Source organism: Ixodes scapularis, unplaced genomic scaffold (assembly GCF_016920785.2).
Source record: "Ixodes scapularis isolate PalLabHiFi unplaced genomic scaffold, ASM1692078v2 PGA_scaffold9__187_contigs__length_104089568, whole genome shotgun sequence".
In the NCBI taxonomy this organism is placed as follows: Eukaryota; Metazoa; Arthropoda; class Arachnida; order Ixodida; family Ixodidae; genus Ixodes; species Ixodes scapularis.
The window spans coordinates 35,589,711-35,604,796 of NW_024609884.1; the positions used below are offsets into that span (position 1 = coordinate 35,589,711).

General features: G+C 47.7%; 1 protein-coding gene across 1 annotated transcript in view; it reads right to left on the reverse strand.

The window, feature by feature from the left end:
• LOC8030154 (BMP-binding endothelial regulator protein) overlaps positions 1–15,086 on the reverse strand; it is a 251,568-nt gene that overhangs the window by 74,324 nt on the left and 162,158 nt on the right. The window contains exons 6-7 of the mRNA XM_029971089.4: positions 6,943–7,028; positions 1,337–1,436 (exon numbers count right to left, since the gene is read on the reverse strand). Of these exons, the coding sequence (XP_029826949.2) occupies positions 1,337–1,436; positions 6,943–7,028 (186 nt within the window). The remainder of the gene's footprint in view (positions 1–1,336; positions 1,437–6,942; positions 7,029–15,086) is intronic.

Below are 15,086 nucleotides of genomic sequence, written 5' to 3' on the forward strand. Positions count from 1 at the left end.
AGAGCAGAGCAAACACAACTGTCGAGCGTCACAATTGAGAAATGCAACTTCCTTAGCTTTAGACATGGTTGTAGGTAGCTCAGGTGATATCGTTTTGCTTTGTCACGAACTGTTCTAACATTTCTGGAGAACGAAAAAAAAAAAACCGCTTTCTGCGATTTCAGATGAAGTTTCAGATAACTGGCAACCATGATTTTAAGCACCAAGGTGACTGAGGTGCCATTACTCTGAAGCGTAGCTTATTTAGTGGCTCTACGTCATACAAGAGACAGTCACCAAACACGAGTCACAGCGAAATCCGTGGTTCGAATGCCGCGTGCCATGCTCCTCCATGAACTCATTGCCATGCGGCATTCGAAGCACGGATCTCGCGGTGACTCGCGCTCGAATCTGTACGCAGACTGCCTTTTGGTGTGACAACGGCTTTAGACACGATTGCAAGAAGGGAATCTGGTCGCCGCTATGGCTCTGCTCGTGTGAGCTATCGCGTGCAATCGAAAGCCTGGCGAAGCTACACTCAGGCGCATGCTGCACGTTCTTGCTGCGCTCATGGGGCATACCATGCTTACAGACGCCGTGCTTGCAGTTGTTACTGACAGGAAAGGACCGGCATGGAGGATTTTGAGTTGTCCAGCTTTCAGCCGAGCGTCTTAGCTCACTTCGGCGTCTGGCGAGCTTCGAGCATACACGCGCAGCCCAAACACGACGGAAGGAGGAGCTCCTGCTAAAAGCTTGGCATCCGAAAGTGACGCCCCGCGTAAAGCTAAAAGCTTGGCATCCGTAAGCTACTGTAGCAGTTCTGACGACAGCCTTTCAATTTTAAACAAAAATCAGAAGAAAAAAAAAAACGCGATTGCTTGTTTGCGTAACAGTGTCACGCCATGCACAGTCTTCACGATCAAAGATCCACTCGAAGCGCGCAGCCGAGACGGTGAGTATGCAGTTAAAGCTACGGGCTCTCGAGCGGCCGCCGATAAAAGCTCTGGACGCGCATTCTTTACAGGCCCGGAATAATATGCGCTCGGTCCAATTTTCCTCCGAACGATATGGAACTGTCCACCTGGCGCGACGTTCAAGCTTGCGTGTCGGCTACCTGCTCCCAGTGTACTGTGTACTAAGCACGATTTGCTATTTACAGCACGCATTTTGTCCCGGTTTCCTAATGTTGAAACATTTTTTTTTTTTTTTTTGGGGGGGGGGGGGGGGGGGGAGAGAGCTAGCGAATGTGGATATGCGAGCGAACCTCACATCATAGCAACTTTGCACTACTACTGTATGTTGTCGATTTGACACAGGACACCGATACAAGCTCGTATGCAAAAGTAAGTATACTCACCGCGGCACTCGGGACAACAAGTCTCTGGAGTCTGCGCGATCCGGTTGTAAGGGCAGGGCAGCACGGGGCACGATTTTTTGGTGCACGTGACTCTGCCATCCTGCAAATCCACACAAAGAAAAAAGAACACGTTAAAAATATATTTAAAAAAAAAAACGATTATTTGAAAGCAAAAAGTATCGCTCGTACACCATCAAGTCTCTGAGGCCTTCACTCGGACGGCGTGATAGACAGGCCACGATTGCTCCTCCCAGTGAGGGCATGTATGTAATACCACTAGCCGCAGGAAAGCCGAGACCCGAACGACAGGTCGAATTGCGAACCAACGTTTCGCCGCATCATCCCCCAACTCCATATTCCTTTAGCGGGTCCATGCAATACCACCTAGAAGACAAGGCTCGCTCCTGCCTTCCTGCCTCCCCCCTCTCTCCCAAAACGTCATTACTATAGTGGATCCGGCACGCAGCGCCGCCTATGCGGAGCGCAAGTTCGTCTGCTTCTTTTACAGGGGTTGTGGTGACGTCAGAACGCCGAGCTCTAATTGGCTCTGATTGAAGGGTGGTGGGTAGACCTCAAGGTAGCTTGCTTTGAGGTCTACCCACTATCCTTCATTCAGAGCCAATCAAAACTCGGCGTTTTGACGTCACCACAACCCTTACAAAAGAAGCAGATGAACTTTAGTTCCGCACAGTTTGCGTCAGCATTGGCTTTAACGCGTCTTGCATCGTATTACAACGAGCGCGACGCTATGCGGAGCGCAGGCTCGTCTGCTTCTTGCACAGGGGTTGCGATGACGTCAGATCACCGAGCTCATATTGGCTCAAGTCTACCCACAATACTTTCAATCAAAGACAATCATAACTTGGCGTCGTTCTGATGTCACTGCAACACCTGGGCAAGCAGCAGACGACTTCATAGCAGGCGGCGACGCCAAGACGGACGCGTCTGCCGCTTTGCGTCGTCTCTCGTCCAGCTTCAGCGTGAGGAAGGTGTGACGGAACGCCACGGAAACCGTTAGGAAATGTGTAACGCGTACTTCGGAGGACAATCGACGAAAATGGTCGTAGATCGAGAAGAAAGAGAACGAAATTTTAAACGCGTCCCCATCGGGAATCATCGAACCCACGATGCTACGATTGTGAGCTTGACACTGCTCAATATGGACCTATTGCTAAATTACAAAAGCACCAAGGAAAACGCTGGGAATGTATATAGGTACACGCGCCGCACGCGTTTACCTTCCCCGTATAAGCTATTTGCAGTAAAAAAATATTCGAAGTAATACGTTGACGGTGAACGCGCGTGCAAGATGCCATTTGTTTGAGGCTTTTGCTTTATGAACGGTTACTGCTGCAGAAGCCGGCACGCGCGGCGCGTAGACATACATTCCCGGCATTCTCCTTGATGCTTGGGTCATTCAGCAATAGGTAGTTTAGTCTTTTTCTCCTTAAAAAACTGCGACGATTTGTGGGCAGCCATAAAGCCATAGTTGGTGACAGGTTAAGAGCTCAAGTGGATGTTATTCCGACCTCTTTCCTATGTAGCAAAGCAAACGCTGGAGAGGATGTCGCCTCCTCTCCAGTGTTTGTTCTGCTAAAGTGGAAAGAGGTGGGAGGAGCTTCACTTGAGCTCTTAACCTGTCACGGGCTTTGTCTCTAGCAGGGTGAAATCCACTAACTGTTGGACGGCGAACGCAGAATGCCTGACGCCTGGACTACCACGTTATGGCGTTACGGCGTTTGGCGTTCGCGTTCGGCGTTCGAACAGTGCATGCGAAGAACCAGAAATCAAAGGCGTGACCACCATCCCCCTAAAAAAAAAAAGACAAAGTTTGTACTAAAATAACATGCTATAACAACAAAGAAAAAGAACTGTAATGTCCGCTAGAAACCTCAAAGAATGCTGCTGAAACCCATTTCGAGTATACCGACTTTATTCGTATGATCGATATAAAATCAATCATTTTTTTTAGCCTCACCCCTCGAGAGCGGTATGCATTCGAAATGTCACACTTCGCTGCGTTGATCGCGTATTTGAGTTAATACGGGATTTGACTTTTGATCTTAGCTATGGACCTTCTTATGTATACTGGACTCATTCGCTCTCCGAGTCTCAAATCAGATTTCGAACCTCCGCTTCGAGACTGAGTTCCCTTTCTATTCTTAAACGAGTACGTATCTATGTTCGTGCCGTATAGAACTAACAGTGTGATCGGGCCTGGCCATGCTTATAAACACTCTTATTAACGCCCTAGCTAATTGAGGGTAGGAGAAGAAGGCAACTAGCCCTCTGAGTCAACTAAGGTGGTGGTGGTTTTGTTTAGACATTATATGGCATATACGTCAGCTGCAAAATCTTACGTCACCCGCAAAAGATGCCTTTATGAGTTTTAGAGTTTTTAAAAACGTAGTGGTAGCGGGAATGAAGGAGGACAAGTGAATTTCAATGTTGTCTTTGTACTTTCAATATTGCAGTGTTCGCATCGCTTGTTTCGTTTTGAATGTATTATGAACCATAATACAATCAAAACGAAACAAGCGATGCGAAAACTGCGAACACTGAATACCGGTGGTACGCCATAATTAAGGCGTTTAGCTGTTGGTGGAAATCTTCAACTCAAGAATGAAGGAATAAATGAATAAATGAATGAATGAATGAATGAATATGTTTACAGGAGTGTGGGGGATACCCCCTCACACACACAAACACACACACACACACAAAGTGTGCTTCCCGGGGGGAAATCTTTAATTTTCGTTTAAGGAAAGGGGAAGCAAACTGGGAAAAAGGAAGAAGGTTATGATAGCTTTAAATGGCAAGTACCACGTGGGAGCCTAAACGCATAATGGGGAAAAGTAATTAAATACACGAACGATCATAAAGGGACTGGAGCATATTTGCGCATTTACGAACGATGGCAAGGGTAAACTCGGTGCCCGTAATGAGAATTTGATGCAGATATGAAAATCGACGAGCAGCTCCCAGACGAGGACGGTGGATAGGGAGCGCGGCTCTGTTGATCACCGGCACGTCGCCCTTCCTGATGTCCCCAAAAGAAGAAGAAGAAAAAAAGGGGAACCGGCGGGGATATGTTCCTTGGGAACATGGGCAGCTTTCTCCGCAACCAGAGCCTTTCCGTTTTGCGTATGCTTATCGTCTGGACCGGCTTCGATCCGTCCGGGCGCATGTAAACAGACTGCACAGCCATTCGTGTTTAGGGGACCGTGCGCATCTCGCAGAAGATTCATCGACCGGAAGGGCGCAGATGTTCGAGCCTTTTCTTTGTTCCCTCCGCTTATTCCCGTCCTTTCCCGGTCGTTAGCGGAACACGGACTCGACCAATGTATTTCATTCTCGTGGATTCATTGCCCCGATGAAGCCCGCTCCAGGGACTCTATTAGCTTCGTGGACTGATCGAATCATCGAGCTGTCGTTCGAACGGAGCTGGAACGCCGAGGGCATTACCTACTCGCAAATCGATTCGATAGTTGTGGTCCTATAGCAGGGCACGCACGCGGCCGAAATACTAGCATTTATTTCGGTTTCTCGCTCTTCTCACCGCCTATGACCAGCAGAAAAGGAAACTACGGGTAAATGGTTACAGTTTCAGCAAAAGATGAAAGTGGCTTAATGGCAAACATTTTTGTTTCGTAGAAAAGTGGCATCACATCGAACACTGGGCATATAGGACATCATATTCACTGTCCAAGGGCGGGTTGTACTACAGGAGCCAATAACTTCTCGTTCGTTTTCGGCTTCAAGGGGTTAAAGCCCACGTGTCTAGTGGGAGAGTATAGATGCCACCATTTTCAGAGCGTGCTCACGAGACCCATTTAAGCGTATGTAGGCTTTCCAATAAAAAATTTACATAAAAAAAATTAATGAGACACGAACACATTCGTCTTATCTGGAATACAGAGCTCTAAAACTCTAGGAAGCAAGATAAAAATGATCGTCTCTTTTAACTAAACCATTACGGCACCTAAGCATTGTATTCTTTAATTAGCTAAAGAAAAAAAAACAAAAACGCGCAAAACGTATTATTTAAAGGGTCTTTGTACTGCCGATGTTTTTGTTATTCGACAGTGTTGATTTCACAAAAAGACAGGAGGCACGAAACGAAATTCTCCTCGCACCTCGACTGAACCGCGTTAGCCAATGACGTCTTTAGCGAATGCGTTTTTATGGTCTGCTGCAACCGCACCCCGGGGCTACTGGACGGCGCTGAGCTTTCCAAAGTAATTAAATAACTATCAGAGGCGTCTATCTTGCAAACAAAAACGTCTCGAACGCGAGAAGTGCTATCTCACTATTGGCGTTTCTTGGGTGTGAAACGGTCACCATTAGCACATTCTAAGAAACAGTTGTCATTAAATGTAAATTGAGACCCAAACACCATGGCAATTACTCGCGGAAGACCCGCTAGATATTAATTGCGGGCGCTGGCAGCGATCCGTCGAGGTGTTCACATAGATGGCCAACTCCAATGCATTCCCCACTTCGGCCTCCCGCTTCACCCCTCCTCCAACTTGCACAATAAAAACGCCCGCAATTTCCCGGTCATACAACGCTTCCAGGAACTGCGTTGTTTATTTACGTCGTCCTCGGCCATTGCATGTTGTTCTAACTTAGCTCGCAAGAACTCTCGTGGATTGGGAATATTTTCTTTGTATACGTTGCGTTGTCAATACGCATGCCGCAATGAAATCATACCGGAAAGTCTTCAATAATTTTTGCCATCGATCACTCGTTATTTATGAACGCGTCCGCAACGAAAGGTAAGTGTGGTGTGTTGCTACCAGTCTTTATTTTGACTTTCGTTCGTCGGTTTTATGAAACTGCGTTTGGAAAAAGAAATCTTAAAACTCTATTAATTTCCTGAGATTCTGATCAGCCCGGTGCTTATCGAGCTCTTTATACAGCCCTTTTACTTGTCCTCCACCGCCTACGTATGAAAATGAAATAAGTTATGAGTATTAATATACAAGTCGCATTTGCCTCGCCATTAATCATCTCTTGCTCTTAATGAGCGGACCTGGAAGCTGCGTATTAATTGGCTGCTTTTCGAATTAGCGGCGTAGAGTAGCAGAGGCCCCCACCGCGTGACACAAGCACCTTATCGAGAACCGCGAAACAGCAACAAAGAGCCAAGCACGCAATTTGCTGAGTCGCAAGTTGGCCATGAAAATGGAATTTGGCAAGGCGCTGCTCGATACAAATATACACGTACAAAAATATGCGCTTATTGTTTTTGTCTCCGAAGGTTCCATTTTATGTGTCACTTTAGCGAAGTGTTGTTTGCGGAGATTCTTAAAATCTAAACCAAACAAACTTATTTCGCAAGTTCAGAGAAAAAAAAAAGAAGAAACATAAACACGAGTTAGAGAAAATTGTTGAAGGGACGAAGAGAAAGAAGGGATACTTAATAGAATGCTCCAATGTGGTATGATTAATGGAGAATAAGAATGAATATGGCGATACCTTGACGGTCAACCCTAAGATAGCAAAAGAAACACATGCCAAAGATCAGAAATGCCACTCTGCAACGCCTTAAATTGACATCTTTCTTTAGAGGCGTTTGTAGTTCCGAATGCTCTCCGAATTACCTTGCAAGTGCACACCACGCACGGGTCCCGCTCGTCGGATGGAACAGCGTCGCCTTCCAGGTACTGTCTCCCGTTCACGAGGCAACCTGCAATCATCCAAGTCAGGCCTGAGTACAATGCGTTACACGCCCAATCTGAGAATTCAAAGTACTGCCGAGCCACACAGGTGTCTCAAAATTCTATCACTATCACTAGAATGGAAGTACGTTAAAGGGTGCAAGCGTAGTCATAATGAAGGACAGCAAAGCTACCCATTCGCGATTACGAACACAAGGTGCTCATTTTCTTGATTAAACGGATTGATATATCGACCGATCGGTGATAAAAACAACAACATAAACTACTCTTTTTCAATGATTCAAAACTTCAAAATAGATGACACAGAGAAACCGAGAAAATAGCACGATTATTATTTTTCTCTTGTTTCTTGTTACTTGTTTAATGATTTTCACGCGTGTCAGTGAATAAGTTCGCCTGCGTTATATCATTACTGTCCGTTTTTTTTTTTTAAATTTTCCTTTGAGAAACATGACTGTGATTTTAGCTCATTCTAGTATATATACAGGGGGCTTGAGAAGTGTAGGACGTGGTATAAGTGTATTAGAGTGGCCTGGTTTCACATCGTCCTTATTGTTCCAAGGGCTCAGAGTGATATGTCCAGGTTTGTCCCGTTGTACGGTTCCAGTTCACAATTTGCGCAGAGGAGCATGATTTCAGAGTGAAGGTTTGGGACAAGCCTGTCCTCTGTCTAGGAAAAATAAGGCACAGGGCGTTATGTCACAACAAATCATGTTTTTTTGTTGTTTCTTTAACTTTAGGAGCCGCACAAGCGAGTGCGGTCGGTCGGTGGCTCGATTTATACGCCGTAAACGGCCAGTGACTGGAGCGCAGTTCTGGAACCCGTCTTTCTGACAACCTCAACAGGAACAACGACCTCCCAGGCAAAGCTGTGAAATGTGGAAACCCGGATATTTACAGAAAACCCCGAGCAAACGAGATGTGTTTCGTGTTGCTTGGAGCATACGCCCGTAACTTTGCGAAGCTAAGACCCCCTGGCAACTTAATTCAGACACTTGATGGACGTCGCTTCAGCAGTGGTCCAGTATGATGGAATAGCTGTGCGACTCTTTTTACGGGTTCGAGTCAGCGAAAAAAAAAACAACAACAAAAAACATGACATGCTGGTGGAGAAAAACAGTTCGAGAACTTTTTTCCTCCAGTATAGTTCGACACGAGACATGCATTGTGTATTTTACGATGAGAACCTTGGAGACATCCTAGGTGCGAAAATGTTCCGATGCTTAGTGAACAAAGCCCGCGGGCCGTTCTATTTGTAGATTTATTCCATGAGCGGATGGATCAAAGGGCCTTCGGTAAAAGAGTTGTCTAGGGACAAAGTGACTTCATCGAGTGAGATGAGACGAGCGAATTGCAAACCGCATTTCATCGGATAACTTGCGCATTGTTTATGCATATGGAAGCCAATTTCATAGAGGAGGCCATCGTGTACGATGTACGAAAAGCGTCCAGCGAATGATGATGAAGCCCAGAGAGTTGGTTGCTCTGGTTGTAATTAAGGCTACGGTCTTCTCTAGACTTTGGGCGAGAAACATAAAGCTCAGGAAACGTTACATCTGCCTCGTAATTTGCTAAGTTTATTTTGTATAGCCTTTCAGTGATCGGCGCGCCCTGTGGGAATGTGGTCGCGTCGGCCTGGTTCACGCCCTTTCCAACAACGAAAGTACGATGCCGAGATAGCTGAAATCGCCACATTAAAACCGCTTCAAGGTGACTAGGGCCAACGGTTTTGTGCAAGCGTTCCGAACGCAAGCAGCGACGACCAAGCAGACCAAGCTGTGTGCGGCTCATACTGGCTCAGCGAATGGCTGGACGACTCTCGCAGCATTCCCGGGATATCTTGCCAGCGGATGCAATACCTGAATACCAACTCCCCCCCCCCCCCCCCCCACCTCTCTTAAAAGAAAGAAAGAAAGAAAGAAAGTAAGAAAAATAACCTTTAGTTTGTTGCTTCAAAAGGGCGGCAGGAGAGGCTCCGATCAAAACTTTTGGCCAAATTTCTGGGACATTCCTTAGAATAAAACGTGTTCAAGGAAATATCAAAATTTGCAGCGATATGCGTTTTATGTCAATCAGGAAATTACAGCCCTCGGAAACATTAGATATTTTGTAAAAAAAAAACAACACAGAAATCGATAATATTGTGAGTGCAACTAAAAAAAGTCAGTGAAAAAACAACAAGAAAACAATTGTAGTGCCATGGAATAAAAAACTATATGCGTCGAAAAGTTGAATTACTACGTATTGATATTTTATGACTGTCATCTAAAATATTCCCGGGGAACATTGCGACGTGCGATGTTGTTCAGTTGAAATTCTCATTTTAGTGCATGCGCCGATCAGCGATGATGTCCAAGGAAGTTGGGAATGAAAACGAAAACCCTCCGCTGCAATACCCACTCACTGCTTAGAGATACTTTAAATATGAGGCGTAGTGTTGTTGTTTTCTTTTTTTTCTTGTAAGCGACAATCTTTTATACAAAAACAGGGTACCGACGGAAGCTCCTCCCTTTTCATGACGTCAGCAAAGGCTGTGTTCGTAAGTGACGCAATTTCTCTGAGACTTCGTGACGTTGAGCCCCTCCAGCAGTTTTTATGCTGCAACGCGCTATAATACCTACGTAAGGATTGGGACGCTCCCTGCACGCAGATATCTGTATCTCAGTCACAAGCTTTGCTCACGAAGCATCTACGATACTCACTCTAAAAAAAGTCTGTGCGTCTACTTTTCCGCACAACACTCGGAGAACCAATCAGCGCAACTTACGGAGGCAGCTCAGCGAATGACGATGCCCCGAAACATCTGTTTAAACGAAAAAACACAGACTGAGTTGTGACATTAAGCAATGCAAGCGTGACGTTTTGCATTGCTTAATGTCACAACTCAGACTGCGTTTTTTGGTCTAAACATATGTTTCCGCATCGTCATTCGCTGAGCTGCCTCCGTAAGTTGCGGTGATTGGCTCTACGAGTGGTGTGCGTGAAAGTAGACGCACAGACTTTTTTTAGAGTGCAGTTCAGCGAATGACGATGCCGAAACATGTCTAGACCAAAAAACTCTGTCTGAGTTGTGATATTAAGCAATGCAAGGGCGTGACGTTTTGCATTGCTTCATGTCACAACTCGGACTGCGTTGTTTGGTCTAAACATATGTTTCCGCATCGTCATTCGCTGAGCTGCCTCCGTAAGTTGCGGTGATTGGCTCTCCGAGTGGTGTGCGTGAAAGTAGACGCACAGACTTTTTTTAGAGTGCAGTTCAGCGAATGACGATGCCGAAACATATGTCTAGACCAAAAAACGCAGTCTGAGTTGTGATATTAAGCAATGCAAGGGCGTGACGTTTTGCATTGCTTCATGTCACAACTCGGACTGCGTTGTTTGGTCTAAACATATGTTTCCGCATCGTCATTCGCTGAGCTGCCTCCGTAAGTTGCGGTGATTGGCTCTCCGAGTGGTGTGCGTGAAAGTAGACGCACAGACTTTTTTTAGAGTGCAGTTCAGCGAATGACGATGCCGAAACATGTCTAGACCAAAAAACTCTGTCTGAGTTGTGATATTAAGCAATGCAAGGGCGTGACGTTTTGCATTGCTTCATGTCACAACTCGGACTGCGTTGTTTGGTCTAAACATATGTTTCCGCATCGTCATTCGCTGAGCTGCCTCCGTAAGTTGCGGTGATTGGCTCTCCAAGTGGTGTGCGTGAAAGTAGACGCACAGACTTTTTTTAGAGTGCAGTTCAGCGAATGACGATGCCGAAACATGTCTAGACCAAAAAACTCTGTCTGAGTTGTGATATTAAGCAATGCAAGGGCGTGACGTTTTGCATTGCTTCATGTCACAACTCGGACTGCGTTGTTTGGTCTAAACATATGTTTCCGCATCGTCATTCGCTGAGCTGCCTCCGTAAGTTGCGGTGATTGGCTCTCCGAGTGGTGTGCGTGAAAGTAGACGCACAGACTTTTTTTAGAGTGCAGTTCAGCGAATGACGATGCCGAAACATATGTCTAGACCAAAAAACGCAGCCTGAGTTGTGACATGAAGCAATGCAAAACGTCACGCCCTTGCATTGCTTAATATCACAACTCAGACATAGTTTTTTGGTCTAAACATATGTTTCGGCATCGTTACTCGCTGAGCTGCCTCTGTAAGTTGTGGTGATTGGCTCTTCAAGTGTTGTGCGGGAAAGGAGACGCACGTTTTTTTTTTTTTAAATGTACAAACTCCACGTACAGAACAGGCAAGAGTCCGTTAGAGTCACCGAGAGAGCTTAAGAAGCGCGGGGCGTGGCTTTTTTATGTTCACGCTTCTTGCGTTGTGATTGGTTCTTCGACGTCCGTATCAATCAATGCCGCACTTCGAGTGACCGAAGAGTGATAACGAGATGATAATGAGATCACCACGCCCTACGTTTCTTCAGCTTTTGTGTGGCTACGGCAGAGCTGCACACTCTAGAAAAAGCCGCCTCCGTAAGTTGCGGTGATTGGCTCTCCGAGTGGTGTGCGGGAAAGCAGACGCACGGGCTTTTATTAGAGTGCACAGTAATCATAGCATCGCCATGTTCCTTCCTCGGTAAGCATACCTAGTTGATGAGATTCTCGCAGTATAAGTCTTGTGCGAGTGCATGAGTTTGCTAGTTATGTCGGCAAAAAGCGATAGGTTAAGCAAACCGCAACGGTGTCGTTTTTTTGTTTCTTTTGGGGGGGGCGAGTGGCATGTAGGTAAGAAATCGTTTGGGGCATACTCTGGAACAGTCAGAGTGACCCTAAAATCCGTGCGCATGTCTGGTCCCTTCCCCCACCTGATTCGCGTGGATCGATTGAATAGTTTCTGTTCTGCGTGCCCATGCGACAGCAGCTTGGCCGCCTCTTTCTGCGTGTTTCACAGAGCCACTCTCTCTCCCAATGGAAGAAAATCGTGAGCGACCTTGCCAAACACGCGAGAGGAGAGAAAAATAAAGAAAAAGCGCTCCACTCACAGTTACAGGAGCAGCACCGAAGGCGTGGACACGCCGTGACAGGGCTTAAGAAAAACGCTCGCAAGGACGCAGAACCACCAAGAACCGCCGAGCGCGTGGCCCCGCCGTGCATAGCCGCACATACCGCGGCAACAAACACACGCACGGCCCGTTCGCGCAGCTCCCAAAGGGCAGGATTTCCGGGCCGCCTCTAATGAAGCGCACTCGGCGGTTTCGTAACCAATAATCGCCCCGAGACACGTGCACGGCGAGCAGCCCCCCTCGTCTGTACGTCGGGTGGGCGCTTTGTCGTCCGCCCGGACCGTTTAATTGGAAACTGGCGCCAGTGGAGGATGTTTACAGGCGCGCGCGCGCCATGCAGGCTGCTGGACGTGGCAGCTGGTCTCGTGCCCATTGACGACAGCCGAGCCCTCGCCGCAGCGCGCGCGGAGGCTCTGCAACGCTGTCTCTCGCTCGCGCGCAGTTAAAGCCGCGGTAGCACGCGAGGCAGCGTGTCTTCCCCGTGGCCTCGGGGCGTCGCAACCGGCCAAGGTAACCAGTCCCCGTGCGTTCCGGGGACTCACAACATCACTCGCGCACCCCCCGGCCGTCGATATGAGCCCTCGCCGCCTCGAGGGACAGTTTCGTAAGATCTGCTCGAGGGGAGTGCCAGGGTATACCCTCATTTGGTTGGTGGCACCCTTCTTGGTAGCGCCGCAATAGTGCGGATTGATGTCTGCACACATCAGCAGGCAACTGATTCACGGCTGGAGTGCGAGTACCTGTCTTGATGTTGCTGCGAGCAAAAGCCTAGGCCTGCGAGCGGGTGGCTTTAGGATGTGCGCCTGCTGCATGATCGCTCATGCAGCCGAAGAAACGATGGGGACAGGGACGTATACGTGGAGGCGGTAGTGCTGATCATTGAACCGGGCGAACCGGGCATGATGACATGCATCGCTCCTTGAAAAACGGACTACGCGTATACGGTGCTCACATCACCCATGGGAACACGCGCTTGTTTTTATAAATAAGGAATAGTCCTATTGCTATAGGGAATATTCATTAGGACGCCATATTCGTGGGTGCTGTTTAGAGCGCATGCTCAGAACGAGCTCACATCAATAGGCTGCTAAGACCGACACTCTTGATGGTGCGGAATGCACGTTGCAGAAGAACTGTGGAAGCTCGCCATCAGCACGCGCTCAGCATTCGCGCACACAGCTATGGCCGCCAGTGAATACTCCCTATATTACCCAATCGTCAAGGAGAATACAGGGATTGGTGTTCCACGCGCCGCACGAGCTGGCTTCAGCAGTAGTAAATTTTCTAAAGCAAAAACCTAGAACCAATTGTATCTTGCACGCGCGTTCGTCAACGCTTTATTTTGGTTATTTGCTTCGAATCTTTTATACGGGGAAGGCGTGCGCGTGTGGCGCGTGGAACACCAATCCCTGCATTCTCCTTGATGCTTGGGTAATATAACAAATGGTCTATTGGCGTTTAGCCTCCGCTGAGGCCCGCCCTGAGGCGAGACTGAATACATCTGCGTAGCGATCAACATCTCCAACTCTGTGGATGCAGTGCCCGCGTTGCGTTTTGAAGCGTTCCTTAGTTCTATGGATGTGTTGGTGACGGTGAGGTCGTTTAACGAAAGACAGGACGACCGGTTTCAGTTGAAGAACATTTTACTCGAACAGACACTTCGCTCTACTCGCGCTCACTCTCTCCTCTTCCTTCAAGCTAAAAACTAATACAGCCGCTTTAAAGGGGTCATGAAACGATATCGGGTTGGAATGTTCATGATTTCGCAGAGGCGTACTGGTCCTAGTCTGGCCTAAGTATACTCGCACAGGCCGCCACTGATTCATAAGCTTCTTTGTCGCGGTGAAATTGTGAAGATAAAAGGCAACTATTCCTGTCAGTTTTGCCTTCGCAAAGCTTAATGACGTAATTTTAAAATCAAACCCACCCGCCTGACGAAAGTCGAGCGCGGCTTATGGATTGGAGACGAGAGCTGCGTGAGCACTCGACTTCGGCTCGTTAACAATTAATGTCTCGGCGGACGCTCGGGTAGTGGCTCGTGTCCAACCACTGCGGTGATGAGAATAGCCGCACTCTAACAATGCCTGGAGCTCAGCACGCGCTTTCTACTTTGCCAAACCCAGCGCGTGGCTATGATTAATGTTGGCAGCATAGGATAGGCACCAGGCCACGTGGCCGCTTGTTCTGGCTCCAAGTTGAGGGGATGAACGATGCTCATATTTCTCAAAATTTTTTTTTTGGCGAATGCCATTGACTAGAGAGGAAAACTAAGGCGAGTTTATTCGGTTATTAACGTTTCGGAGTGATTCTAAGTATTATTTAATGAAAGTAGAAAAATCGTTTCATGGCCCCTTTAAATATTTAACGTACTCCCCGCCCTCACAAGGTAAGAAAACTCTAGATACTGTCATTAAAGAAAAAAAGTTTACAAAGGGTATAGCTGTCCTGTGTCCGCCTTAACGATGTCCCGGTTCTTTCTGTCCTTGCCAGTGGCTGTCCTCATCAAGACCTTCTTGCAGCGCCTCCTGCACCAGGTGCCTCTTGCGTTGTCCACGTGACCTATAGCGTCCGGTTCTCAGCTCTGTGTCTCTCTTGTTATCCACAGTCATGGCTACGTGCTTTTCGAGGATGATGCGTCCCCGTTTCCGCAGCAGTCGCGTTTGAGCGGGGTCTTGCGTGCTGAGGCGGTTACCGTCCGATTGCCTCTTCACCTTCCACTGAAGCGGTGCCTCCCTGTCATTGGCCGGGCATAGGGTCTTCTGGAACATGCTTTGCTGCTTCTCGATGGTGCGTTCCGAGTGAGCTCCAATATTGCACATGGAAGGCAAAGCCCGGCCCACAGAGTGCAGGCACTTTGGCTCATTCACGGTCTTCGGTAGCCGCCGGGTTCTATCGTTGCACAGATGGCAGTTGCACGAATCGCGCCTCGACGGGCTTGCTACGTCGCGCATCGTGTTTGTCGGTCCCTGAAAGGTCCATCCCAGGGTAGTTGCAATGGCCATTAGACCGTTGTTGGAAGATGAACGGCGTGTTTCACTAGTCAACAATTCCCACAACTGATCAGCTCCAA